This window comes from Pleurodeles waltl, chromosome 4_1 (assembly GCF_031143425.1).
Source record: "Pleurodeles waltl isolate 20211129_DDA chromosome 4_1, aPleWal1.hap1.20221129, whole genome shotgun sequence".
In the NCBI taxonomy this organism is placed as follows: Eukaryota; Metazoa; Chordata; class Amphibia; order Caudata; family Salamandridae; genus Pleurodeles; species Pleurodeles waltl.
Window position 1 is genome coordinate 277,423,177 of NC_090442.1, and position 14,456 is coordinate 277,437,632.

At 42.4% G+C, this 14,456-nt stretch overlaps 1 protein-coding gene across 7 annotated transcripts in view; it reads left to right on the plus strand.

The window, feature by feature from the left end:
* The window catches only part of PACSIN2 (protein kinase C and casein kinase substrate in neurons 2), a 354,098-nt gene that overhangs the window by 293,317 nt on the left and 46,325 nt on the right, over window positions 1-14,456 (plus strand). For all 7 annotated transcript variants that reach the window (XM_069228308.1, XM_069228313.1, XM_069228314.1 and 4 more), the window contains one exon: window positions 10,940-11,060. In XM_069228308.1, the coding sequence (XP_069084409.1) occupies window positions 10,940-11,060 (121 nt within the window). The remainder of the gene's footprint in view (window positions 1-10,939; window positions 11,061-14,456) is intronic.

The window sequence follows — 14,456 nt, forward strand, 5'->3', positions numbered from 1 at the left end:
TTCCATTCACAAATGTGTGCAAAACAGCTACTTGGAATAAGCCACATACATTCACAAAACAGTATGGTGTGGATGTCTCAGCTAATCAACAAGCTAATCAGGCGGTGTTAAGAATACTTTTTCAAACATCTACGTCAGCCACTAGCTCGCCACCGCTTTTCGGGAGCACTATTTTACATTTGATGCTAAGCATATGTATCTACAGCCAAAACATGCTACAAATGGAATGTTACTTACCCTGTAAGCACCTGTTCGTAGTGTGTAGTGCTATAGATTCATATGCACCCACCCTTTTCCCTGGAAGCTAATAACTAACATACACACATGTCTTCTGAAACATTCAACCTTGTCTTAACTTTGCCTGCAAGCTCATCCTTTCTGACACACTGCTGCTCCTACCCTAAGCTCACCCGATGAGCCAAAAACAATCTAACGTAGGAGCTAATAACCGTGTGCAAAACAGACTGTGGGAGGAGTCACATTACCTTGTGACTCGAAAGACTTCTTTGAAGAAAAACAAGTTGCACATGTCCAAGCCCAGCCCTCAATGTCAGGAGCATACTAAGCATATGAAACTACAGCACTACGCAGCGAGCAAGGGACCCTGGGCATACCCTAGCCACTTAGGGCGCACAAGGCAACATCACAAAACAAAATAAAATGATGGACAGATTGTTGTGACTTTTCAAATACCCACCCCCAGTCACAGATCTGGGTTTAATCTATTGTTATTTCGCTCGCCACGTCATGCCAGTTTGGACACAGCCATAAGCATGTCAGTCTTGACCCTATTCCCCATGGGAATAGTCCAGCCCAAACTGCCACGCCAGGTCCTCCCTGGACAGAAAATATGCATCCTGTAATCGGTTTCAGGGTATCACCCTTCATAGTAAATCCATTGGTGCAGCGAGTAAGGGACCCACATCTGTGGGTCACCAACTGATTTGTGGTGGGCCACAAAAGAGCTATAAATAAGCATACATTTTGTATTTATTCTTAACACATTTGCTGTGATTTACACGTTTATTTTATTTTATCATCTCTTATGACATTACAGTCCTCCATTCACCAACAACCCGCCATCACTTTCCCCACCCCTTTCCTCCCTCCCGTTCACCACAACCCCCGCCCTCCCATTCACAACCCACCCTCCTGTTCACCACTCCCACCCAATTTCCAAAGGCAATAGCTTGCCCATAAGTGAGGCCTGTTGGCTTTGCCAATGCTTGTTAGTTCTATTTTTGATAAAGGACTTACTTGTTTCTACTTCATGTTGTATGTAGCACTATAAAGTGTTGGCTGTTACGATATTTTTGCAATATTTTTGCAGTTTTATGTAGCGTCAACTCAGCCCAAGGCCATTGTAGTGCTTTACATGTGCACCATTTTACATTACACAGGGTCAGATTCATGTGTGCTTTTTGGCTTTTTTCGGGGAGATTACACGATTTGCCGAGAATCACAGCATGTTTAAGCTGGTGCCAGAACTCGAACCTGGTTCGCCAGTTCCAAGGTCGTCAGCTGTGGCTGTTAGATCACATCTCCTCTTCTAATCCCTTATAAACTTGAACAAAGGCGGGTGAATAATCTATTAAATTTTGCTAGGGATATTTAAGTTACATTCTCAGCACAGTGTTCATACTGAGGATTTGGCGCCAAGCCATCTTAGCACTGGGCTCACGGAAACATTTGTCCCTTTCATGCAGAATACCTCTCTTAACCAGTCCGGCAATTGAATTGTTTCTACTACTGTCTCTGTGCCCTCCCCTGCAAGGCTGATGACGATGACAACCTCAATCACATAATCGATAAAGAAGTTGGATGATTATGGGGAGTGTTTGAGTTCAAGGTCAACACTGAAAAGTCCAAGCTGGTGCTGATAATTTTAAATGATATGGACATTTGCAATTGGTGTACTTGGTACCATTTCGGATGTGGTGTCAGTAGTTCTGTACTTTTAGTCGCACTTGAGTGCGACTAATTTGCAGTATTTAGGCCTGGAAATATCTCCTTGCCTAATTGTAGTGGATAGAAAGGTTTTGAGGGAAAGTGCTTTGACCTTTACTTTCTCCATCCAAGTGGAGAGTAAATTCATTTCCTAATCGGTTTTCTTTGAACTTGTAGAAATTCTGCAGGATTGGAGCAAGACAGTTGTGACAGTGTGCAATAATTGTTTGTTTGATTAATATTGTAATGTGTTTATTATTGCATGGGGGAACCTCTCCTTATGGAGTCACAAATCTTCTTAGTGGCCTCAATGCAACTGCTAAACCTGCAGCCCCCTAGCCTGTTAACAAATAGCTGTTCTTATACTGAGACATGCCAGCCGCTACCATAAAAGAGAAAACAAGTCCCAAAAGGCAGTGTGATGCTGGCTTAAAAAAGCCTGGGATGGCTCAAGATGTCAAATGTAAGGGGAATTTGTAGAGCGTGATGGTATGCAGTTGCGCCAAACGACATGGAGCAACTTGCTAGCACTACAGTCAACTGTCTGGATCATCTGTGAAAGGTGAACAGACTCAGAGCAAAGTCTGTCGTTTGTAAGAATTAGGGCTGTCACTTTGTCCACCTATAAAATCCCACTAGGCTTGGATAAGGCTCAGGCACATGGTAGATGTGCTTCCGAAAGGCCTGCAGGGGTTGGTTTAGATTCAGTCAATTGCCACCGACCGATCAGGGGAGCTGGACACAGTCAGTAATTTGAGGGCCACCTGAAAGTTCAATGGGGCTGTTTCAGAATTAGACCCGCTATATCAGTCACGTTTGCGTCAGAAAGTGCAATGGATTTGGAGGAGGGTGAGTCACGTTCCCACTCACCCTCCTATGTCACTCACTAACTCTGTCATTGCATCATATGATGAAAATAAAGTGAGCATAAAAACATAATGGGCATTGTCGTGTATGGCTGGTCTTTCATAAGATAATACTGCATGTTACATGCAAAACAGGCCTAATTTTATGCAAATGTGACTACATTTAATATTAAAGAATGTGTGTGATAAATGCAGGGCATAAAGTGGACTAACTGAATGGTAATAACAGGTGTGTGCTCAGTCACCGTGTTTTTCTGTTCATAAACTCCATGTTTTCTGGTGCCATTCAACCTAACAGGACAGAGAAGGAAAACGTTTCACTTCTCTTGTTCATGTGTTTTAATCATGGCTGCAATGCATGCGAGCCTTATAAAGATTTGTCATGAATCATCAAACTGTCATATACTTGTGCAGAGGGGCATTATGTACACATTGTTCAAAGCAGGGGCTGAGCACGAGTGACCCTCCCTCCGTAAGGCTTCATTAGAGCTAAAGATGTAAGGTATTGGTGCAGGGATAGGGTTCTGAACAAAAAGCAGAGAGAGGACCACTCGTAACAAAGGGACAGGGCACCATAGTGTATCCAGAATATATCCACTCCCCTTGAGTGCTTCTACAATTGAGTTACTCCTTCCATGCACTCTCAAACATACCACAATGCATCAGTCCACATTCAGCTCTTAAGTGGTTCCATTTGGATGTTGGTTGTGATAGATGATGAGCATAGGGCATGTTTGAGAGTGCATGGAAGGAGTAGCACAACTGTAGCATCATTTAAGGGGAGTTAGATATATTCGGGATGGGTTAGACACGTGGACCACTAGCTCAGTGGAGATGCTTAAGGGTGGAATTCTGACTGCTGACCTGATAATAGCATAAGGTATGATTTGAAACTATTAATGATATAACATGTATTTTAGATTTAGTAAACGTCCACAACCACATAAGCTCTATGGCTGACAATATTAGGGCACTTTGGGTCAGGAATAGACCAACAGGTTAGGGGTGTGTGGTGACCTGTAGTCGGGCCTATTTACTATTTGCTCTGATCTGTATATTATCTGCTGAATCATTTATAATAACTACATTCATTCTGATGCACATGATTTTTAGATAAATACTTCAAAATAAACAATCATATGGTAGTAAAAGCCAACCATTCAGTGTGCTCCTTGTCGAGCAGAGCATAACTCTCTAGAAGAGGAGTAAGAGACACTTGCCAGTGCTCCTTTTCTTTGAAAAGGGTGCATTTTCTTTTTGGCCTATCGGGTGTGACCCCAGTATTGTTGGGATGAACACAACTGCATATTTGTTGAGCCTTCATTCCGAGGGGTCTTTTGGTGAAATTGATATTGGATGTTTAATTTAGTGGTACTGTTTTTTTATCAACCTTGGAAATATTAAAGGCAGGAATCAAACCCGTTGCAATGAGAACAAACCAGGATCCTTACAGTATATGCATTAGGCCTAGTGCGCCATCCCCTGTAAATTGCAAGAATTTTGTTTTTAAAAGAGATGAGGACCCCCCCCCCCTTCTTGTTCCTCTCCCAGTACTGTATGAGTTAGAGATCACCTGGCCAGTCCGTAACTTTGCTGCCGGAGAATCGCATAATGCCAAGATCCATTTCAACATGGTCTCTTTAAACCTGCACTTCAAAAATACACCTCCAGCTCACAGTGGCAAAAACCTTACATATGTCCACCATGAAAACTTCTGGATTAGAGACTGAAATGTTTGTGTAATTTCAAGGATGTGGTAAAAATGCTTAATATTACGCAAAGTACTCCTCCCAAGTAGTAACCCACTTCGATATGGGTGGGTTATTGATGGGAATGTCTCAATTAAATGGTTCGCTTTTATTTAAGTAACTATTTCATAATCAGTGTTTGACATTGAGGGCTGTCTTAACGCTGTTTAGTCATGTGCATCACAGCTAGGCTTTGGAAGAGAAAATATCAAAACCTTTTTCATGGTGTGCGGCAGCACCTCCTTCCGAAAAGCTGCCTCGTGTAAGCTGGTGAAATTCGAAGCTAGGATATAAGCAGAAGTCTTATGAAATCCTGCCAGTAATCCTTCTTCCCCAGGCATCTCACCTATGGCCAAATCAGTGATTAGTGTTATAATTTGTGTAGCATTATCTGTTCTTGTAGTCCTACAATCTGATTTGGCAGCAGTGTAGTTAGACTGGACTACTCAGGATACCGGGATATGCTATCCCCCCATCTCAGAATATTATTGGCAAAAGACCCACTTTGTCTCTTACTATATGTTCATGTCTTGTCTTTAGTCATCCCTGACCCCAGTAATTGCCATCCCCTTAAATTCGAACTTAATGAGCCAGCCCAAAAATCCCTATGCCCCTTCATTTACTTTTTGCATCCTGACCACATAGTTTGTATAATCTAAGAAAAAGGTAAATATTTGAGTAGTTTGGTATGGACATTTCTATCTCGGGTTAGGTTCTGAGGTGAGTAGGATAACCATATCTAGTGTTTGCGTATTCTATTAAAGTGTTTTTAGGCCATCCCATTAGGTTTCAGCATCAAGGGTCATTTACTTTAGAGTAGTACCCTATTTCATCCATGATTGCCTGTAGAAACAATATTCCAGTGCAGTCAGCTGGAACATCCAGAACTGATTTGCTGTTCTGCACCTACCCCCAGTGTATTTGGAGAAGCAGTGAGTTATAGTTGACCAACATCCTGCATAGATACCCAATATATGAACCTGATGTTTGCTATCACTTAGTGCAATATACAGTGTCTCATCTAACATGTAGGTCATGCTTGTGTGGAAAAAACGGAAGTGTCTCTGATAGCCCAATTAAAGGAATGTGAGGAGTCAATCTACTCCCAAATTAGCTGCTAGTTCAATACTGTTCTTGCCGTGGATGGGACCTGTCCCAGTCTACTGCCTGTATTAAAGCCCCCTTCCAGTATCATCAGTAGGTGTGCGTGCTCCACTAAGTAATGAGATAGCGACCCAAAAAATTTAACCTGGTCAACATTCATCCCATATTTACTCTACAGAAGTACATCTATTCGATAAAGTGTGCTAATGACCTTCACATACCTGCCCTCTTGATCAGTCTTTAGTATCGGAGATGTGACCGTTACTCCAGGTTTCATCGATAATAGAACGACCCTAGTGTAGACTGTAAATTGTGTGGAATATTTGGCCTCTCCACTGCTGTCTCAACCTAGGATCCTGTGGTAGGTGTGTTTCTTGCAGCATAGCCACAAGAACCCCTCCCCGTGTTAATTTTGAATACATTTTATGGCATTTAACAGCACTACTTCTGCTCCTCATGTTCAGTGCCATCATCATGTACTTATTTAGGTAAGCATATGTTATTGTGAAGGATTAGGGAGCAATTCACCCACTGCACATGTGGAAGCCTTCACACATAGACATAAGATAGCTCACAAAGGAAAAGTAGGACATGCATCACTAACTCCAGCACTCAGATCTTCTCACGAATTCCCCCCATATCTCTTCCCCCAGACAGTAGGGCAACAGCCCTCCCTTCAGTAAAACAGCATACACTAGATAGAGGCTCGCAATCCCCAGTGCAAGAGAGTAGGAACCAGAGGGTGGCATTGTCCAAGAGGGATCCCCACCCCTACTCAGGCACATCCACATCAATGATCTGTTATGAACAGTATAACATTGTAACAACTAATACTAGAATGAGACACAGCTGGTGCTTTCTGGAGACAGCCAGCCCATGCATTTAGGGCAGAGCATCTGCAACGTTGGGAGAGTTTGAGAACCCCTCTTGTTGTTGAACATTTTAATTGTGGCTTCATGTGAGATCATGAGTTGTTGACTTGTATAACTCCTGTATCTTATAATTGTTGGCTAATTACATTGTTTCTTATATTTTAGATCATTACCATAACGTCCTTTCAACAGAAGTTATTTTTAGTGAGAAAACATGTAACTTTGTGTAGCAATGTATGAATTTTGTTTCTCAGACGAAGCAGCCACAGATACCTGAACAGTCATACTACTTAATGATTGTGATTTCATGTATTTGGGCTCAATTTATGTAATGGCTCCTGATAGGTTTAAGATTAACAGAGTTAATTAGAGCTCTGTGTTGTCAACTTGTGGTCATCTCCTAGTCCTAGACAATTGTTATACTAAGTTCTACTAATCCACAGATGTATCACAGAGGCACATGTAACATTCCAAATCCCTTTTTGGGTAGTGTGATCCAGCAGTTAGGCATATCAGAGAGAAGTGCTAAGCATGTAGGGCACCCACTCATACAGTAAGTGAGACGCACACTCAATAAAAAAATCAGACACTAATTTATGAAAAAATAACACATACTTTTATATAAACTTTGATACTAAGCTCACTGGAATCAGGTAAGTGCTTTTCGAGTTATAGATTTTTACAGTTTTTAAAAGTTGACAGTGCAATTTTTGGGTGCAGTAATTATATCCTATGGGGGAATAACATGTACTGCATTCGGGTACGTCACAGACACTTACAGGACTGTTTTCCAGGACTTCAGGTGGGTTTGGGGCTGGGTCCACACTAACAGGTCACTGTGGGAGGCTCTAGTGCGTCTGGGTGCTGAGGCGTGTTATGTTGTCGGGTGTCCCATTCACTTCAATGGGGAACGGTCCGGTCACAAAGTTGCTGCTTGGGTGGACTGGAAGTTCAGTCCAGGGGAACACAAAGGGGGCCCGACCCTTGAGGTCCTCAGGGCATGTGGGGACACAGTCTGTCCTCTTCTCCACGGTCTATGGGGCGCGGGTGCAGTGATGTCTTCTGGCATCGGGTTAGGTGCTGGAGTGCTTCATGGTTGAAGGGGGGCCTGCAGAAACAGTGTGCAGGCGTGGACTGGGGGCCCAGTCTGCTCAAGCCAACATGTGGGCTCGGGTCTCATGAGGCTGGGAGATGTGGGGGCACCCTTGGTTCTCTTCTCTTCGGTTTGGGGCGAACTTTGAAGCTCCCTGTCTTGGAATGCAGGTCATCCTATGGAGAGGAATGTTCCACACCCCTCTCTGAATAGGCTCTTGTTTCTGCCCTCCAGAGAGTGAAGGCTTTCACCCTGGGAGGGGGGGAGAGGGGAAGAGGGGAGGCGGACAGATTCTGATCTGTTGGTGGCAAACTGGCCAGAAATGATCAGTGAACTCACCAGCAGTTGGTAGGTTTTCAGGGGGCAACTCTAAGGTCCCCTCTGGGTGCCTGTATTAATAAAGCCATCACTGGAATCAGTGAGGGTTTATTAATACGAGATGGTTGATACCAAACATACCTATCTTCAGAGAAGCCATCATGTAGCTGGGGAACTCGTATTGACCAGTGTCGAGCACATGTATTTAAAATAGCTTTCCTGCACACCTACTATGTCTAAGAATCGACAAAGACATAGAAGGGGCATATTTGCTCATGCATACAGTGTATGGCCTCACTTGTAATATAATTAAGGCTCCCAGTTTTCCGTTTTTACAGATTTTTACAAATAAATACAGACAGAAAAAAATGTTTTCTGTCACATTTATTTATAAAAGTGGAAAATACAGAAAATTTAGATTCTTGTGAGTAACTCTCCATGCTGTCCTTCATGAATTCGAGGCCTACAGCTGAGCAGATACAAATATGAGAAGTTAAAAAACAATGATGAGATTTACTTAAATACAGGCATATGTTAGCATATATGTATATAATGCTAATAATCAGTAGGTGTAGTATTTTGTTCTATTTGACTGCTCAATTTGCTGAAACGCAACAGGCATCAAAGTATGAGTGAATGCCTGTCAGTTAAATAACTATGGAAATATACAATTTTATGACTGTATTTATTCTCAAGACACAAAATAAATACAGACGGAAATGCTTACAAAAATAAATACCATAAAACTGGGAGCCCTAAATATAATGCACCCTGCCTCAGGGCTGAAAGGTCTGCTGTAGGGTGACTTACAAACATTACAATCAGTCAGTTTTTATAAATTGCAACTACTCACCCGTGAGTGTCTCAAGGTGCTGGTGGTGGGTCTGGGTCTCATTCAAAGAGCCATGTCTTGAGGTTCTTCCTGAAGATGGTGAGTGATGGGCTTTGTCTGAGGTCGGTGGATAGGTTGTTAAAGCTGTTGGCTGCAAGGTGGAAAGAGATGCGATGATTCAGGTAGGGCCGGTCCGATGTTGTGAAGGGCCTTGTAGGTGTGGGTGAGTAGTTTGAAGTTGATTCACTTCTCCACCAGGAGCCAATGGAGGAGTCTCAGGTGTTTAGAGATGTGTTCCTGTCGGGTGAGGTTCAGGACGAGTCTAGTGGCGGCGTTTTGGATGAGTTGTAGTTTCCTAATGTTCTTTGTCGTGGTGCCAGCGTAGAGTGCGTTGCCGTAGTCGAGCTTGCTTGTGACTAGGGCGTGGGTGACTATCTTGCGGCAGTTGTCTCAGATCCATTTGAAGATTTTGCAGAGTTGGCGTAGGGAGTGACAGCAGGAAAAGGTGACTGCGTTTACCTGTCGGGTCATTGTTAGGGAGGAGTCGAGGATGAATCCCAGGTTGCAGGTGTGGTCATTCGGAGTAGGTGGGATGCTGAGCGATGTGGGCCACCAGGAGTCCTCCCAGGCTGAAGTGGAGTTTCCGAAAATGATGAGTTCGGTCTTGTCTGAGTTGAGCTTGAGGCAGTTCGCTCTCATCCAGGCTACAATGGTTTTCAGTGTTTTAGGGGGCGTGGCACACAGAGTGTGTACCATGTTGTGTTTTCACTTTTGGGAGTACCTTGTCACGCAGCCTGCAATACCAGCCTGCAGGAGGTTGGTGATGGGTGCGTTAGAGTGCCACAGGTTGTGCTGCAGCTCTTAGGGGCCATCTTCAGTACTCATGTCCTAGGTACCAGGTGTACCATTTACTGAGAACTCACAGAAGTACTAAAGAACCCGGCCACTTGAAGATCAAGTGACTAGGTGTCTTGTTTTGGGGAAGGAACACTGGCACTGGGGACCTGGTTAGCAGGAACCCAGTGCACTTCAGTCAAAGTTGCATCAAACAATGGGCAAAAAGTGTGTGAGGGGAAAAGGAGGGGGTTAGTTTAACCAGAACGTTAGAACCCAGTTTCCTACACAACCCCACCCCCAGCCAACAGGCCAGGAGACTCAACTACAACCTGGGAGAGTCTTCCTAGTCTGTCAGGCGAGAAAGAGTAAGGAGGCAGGCTAAATGGTTGCAGGACCTACTCTGTCTCAAATCCTACTGACTAGATCGATTCCTTTGGGAAGATGATCTAGCAGGAACCGAGTGCACTTCAGTCAAAGTTACATAAAAAAAAACAGGCAAAAAGTGTGTGGGCAGTGGGGTACTGCAACCAGAACCCATTTCCTACAAGGCTTTAATAAGCAAGCTTTGCAGGATGATTACTTTCTATTGGGACAAGAAGTGACCTGTTTGACATGTGTCAGTGTTAGCCGTTCAGGTATGGTTAGTTACTAGAGTTTCAACAGCCCCCCTTCAGTAGTTTACTGAAATGTTAATGAGTTTGGCTCTGAGGTGGGTGCTAAATGTGTTCCAGTGGGAGGTGGTTGAAATAGTAGTAATGGAGGTTTTATTCATTGTTTTTATACTTCTCTTATGCTGAGAAAACATGCAGTTTCTTTTGACATGTGGGCATGGCTGAACCTGAGAAGGTTGGCACATACCTGAGTGAATTCGAATGAATGTCTCCTCCCCTGGAAAAAGCAAGAGGTCAATTGGCGTGGCCCATCCTAATCTGTCCTTTTTCTGCCTTGCTGAATAAGGAGAGTGAATGCTGCTGTTCCTCTCCCTCCAGTGCTCAAATATGGAATCCACTCTCTTTGGACCTCAATCTGCAGTCTAACATGCTTGCTTTACAAAACAATAAAGGTTCAAGCAAGCACCTTCCATAGGTGAACAGCACATAGCCATATTTCATTCCAGTGTGCAGATTCTTTACCCCTGCTATAGAAGGCTAGATTCGGCTATGAGTTTTGAATTCTATAGCACACAATTGATTATATTTTTCTCATCCGTTGTTCTTTGAAAACATTGCTATTTGTATCCAATTTTTGGTTTAGTACTTTAATACTTATGTTTTCTTTAAAGATTTTTTTAATTATTCACAATGCAAAATTTTGCTTTCTAGCTATAGAATGATCTACGCAGAACTGGAACAGTCTATTAAAGCAGCAGATGCCCAAGAGGATTTGAAATGGTTTCACTCCAACCATGGTCCAGGAATGAGCATGAATTGGCCTCAATTTGAGGTAAGAATGGACAAATTTAAATACACGTAGCATTCTTTCTTGGCACATCATTCTAGCTCTTCGTTTGTTATCCTCTCTATGGACCAATTTGCTTTCTGCATACTTCTGTGCTGTAGAAATTATGTACAGCAATATGGAACCTTGACAGTTCTTGATGAGTTTTAACTCGAGAGAAATCAGGGCGATTAATTTGTCTTTAAAGTGTTAATTGAAGATTTATTGTTTGTTTTCACATACCTCCATAGAATTCAGGTGTTTTCCATTGCGATGTTTCAGTTCTCATTTACTGTGTCAGAGGTGTTCAGATTCAGATACATTTTGTGGTCTCCGTGGCAGGCAGATTTATGTGACAAAATCTGTTGTGTTATGTATTTGGATGAGTACGCACAGCACTGCTACTGCCAATGTCTGTGCTGGAAAGCAGATACAGGAATTTACTCTTCTACAGGCAGCCTGCACACTAATGCGGAAGCAGTAATTCTATAATTTTCCTGGCCCAATATAAGGGTTTGCCTTCTGCACTTAATACTGTACGCGCCTTTCATTCCATGAAATGGGGGTCATTCTGGCCCTTTCTATATTCCTTAAAATATGTCCTTCTTACTTATTATGGCTCCTCTAATGGTTAGGAGTTGAAACACCTTCAACTCAGTTGTCAATTAGACCTGCCAAAATGTTTTCTGTCTAGATCAGGTTGTTTGTGTATCCAGTAATAACTTTGTACCAACAAATATACAGGGAGTGCAGAATTATTAGGCAAATGAGTATTTTGACCACATCATCCTCTTCATGCATGTTGTCTTACTCCAAGCTGTATAGGCTCGAAAGCCTACTACCAATTAAGCATATTAGGTGATGTGCATCTCTGTAATGAGAAGGGGTGTGGTCTAATGACATCAACACCCTATATCAGGTGTGCATAATTATTAGGCAACTTCCTTTCCTTTGGCAAAATGGGTCAAAAGAAGGACTTGACAGGCTCAGAAAAGTCAAAAATAGAGAGATATCTTGCAGAGGGATGCAGCACTCTTAAAATTGCAAAGCTTCAGAAGCGTGATCATCGAACAATCAAGCGTTTCATTCAAAATAGTCAACAGGGTCGCAAGAAGCGTGTGGAAAAACCAAGGCGCAAAATAACTGCCCATGAACTGAGAAAAGTCAAGCGTGCAGCTGCCACGATGCCACTTGCCACCAGTTTGGCCATATTTCAGAGCTGCAACATCACTGGAGTGCCCAAAAGCACAAGGTGTGCAATACTCAGAGACATGGCCAAGGTAAGAAAGGCTGAAAGACGACCACCACTGAACAAGACACACAAGCTGAAACGTCAAGACTGGGCCAAGAAATATCTCAAGACTGATTTTTCTAAGGTTTTATGGACTGATGAAATGAGAGTGAGTCTTGACGGGCCAGATGGATGGGCCCGTGGCTGGATTGGTAAAGGGCAGAGAGCTCCAGTCCGACTCAGACGCCAGCAAGGTGGAGGTGGAGTACTGGTTTGGGCTGGTATCATCAAAGATGAGCTTGTGGGGCCTTTTCGGGTTGAGGATGGAGTCAAGCTCAACTCCCAGTCCTACTGCCAGTTCCTGCAAGACACCTTCTTCAAGCAGTGGTACAGGAAGAAGTCTGCATCCTTCAAGAAAAACATGATTTTCATGCAGGACAATGCTCCATCACACGCGTCCAAGTACTCCACAGCGTGGCTGGCAAGAAAGGGTATAAAAGAAGGAAATCTAATGACATGGCCTCCTTGTTCACCTGATCTGAACCCCATTGAGAACCTGTGGTCCATCATCAAATGTGAGATTTACAAGGAGGGAAAACAGTACACCTCTCTGAACAGTGTCTGGGAGGCTGTGGTTGCTGCTGCACGCAATGTTGATGGTGAACAGATCAAAACACTGACAGAATCCATGGATGGCAGGCTTTTGAGTGTCCTTGCAAAGAAAGGTGGCTATATTGGTCACTGATTTGTTTTTGTTTTGTTTTTGAATGTCAGAAATGTATATTTGTGAATGTTGAGATGTTATATTGGTTTCACTGGTAATAATAAATAATTGAAATGGGTATATATTTGTTTTTTGTTAAGTTGCCTAATAATTATGCACAGTAATAGTCACCTGCACACACACATATCCCCCTAACATAGCTAAAACTAAAAACAAACTAAAAACTACTTCCAAAAATATTCAGCTTTGATATTTATGAGTTTTTTGGGTTCATTGAGAACATGGTTGTTGTTCAATAATAAAATTAATCCTCAAAAATACAACTTGCCTAATAATTCTGCACTCCCTGTATATGATTTGTATGTGCAGTTTCTGTAATGTACTTTCTCTTGCACCATGTGCTCACTTGAACACTGCACTATTCAGGTATGCTTTCCAAAAAATATTACAATTAAGGTAAATATTATCAGAACTTAGTGAAATGGTCTTCACATGGAACTATGAAATAGCACATTGACTGTTTAGTCGTGATTCTTATGCAACAGTATTTTTGAAAACTATGACATGTATAAATAAACTACAGTGAGCTCTTACTGCTTCACTGTTTTAACTACCAACTACTCTAGGTTCCAGTTGGTTTACAGGGCAGCCCCTGTTGTTTGTATCACATATCTTTTCTGAGTGTAATACATTTAGTATCATTCACTTCTGTAATAATAGTACATCCGTTATGTAAATGAATAATACCAACGCCCTCATTACAAGTCGGGCTGAATAGCGTGGGATATTTACCACATCTGGTAACCTCCGGTACCACAGTGTTACTTACGTATTTACCATGTGTGTTAATACCTCTCTAAGCAGGAAAAAGAGCCATAACATGCATACTCAGTTTTTTAACACACCATGTTTTGCTTTTTTTCTGGGCCTTTTCACTTGATAAATTTCAGCAGGTTTGTCATGCCAGAATCAGGGTAAACCTGTCTTAAATCCAATTCTTGTAGACGCAATAGTTTGCGCAGAGATCAGATCGTAACCCTTAAATTATTATGAAGGCTTAATTATATTCCCCCAGAAAGGATATCAGCTGGAGTCGTCTACACAGGGGTTTGCATTACTATGAAACATCAGTCTTTGACAGCAAGCACTACATGAAACCAACAACGTGTTACATTATTATTTGTTACTCTTGTGACTAGATTCCTCTGTTTGTCAATTCTGGTGAATCCTTTTCATGGTCCTAATATAAATATGCTATTACGTTTTTAACCAGCAACAATGAAATTCATAGTGTACCTTACATTACACTGAGGTACAAGTTGTTGATGACACTATCAAAGGGGATGTGATCAAGAATAGGTGACGATATACATTTGCTTCCAAAAAGTATGCTCTAATCCTGCCTGTAGGAAATCTTGATCTACTTAGTTACTTAGTGAAATGCTTT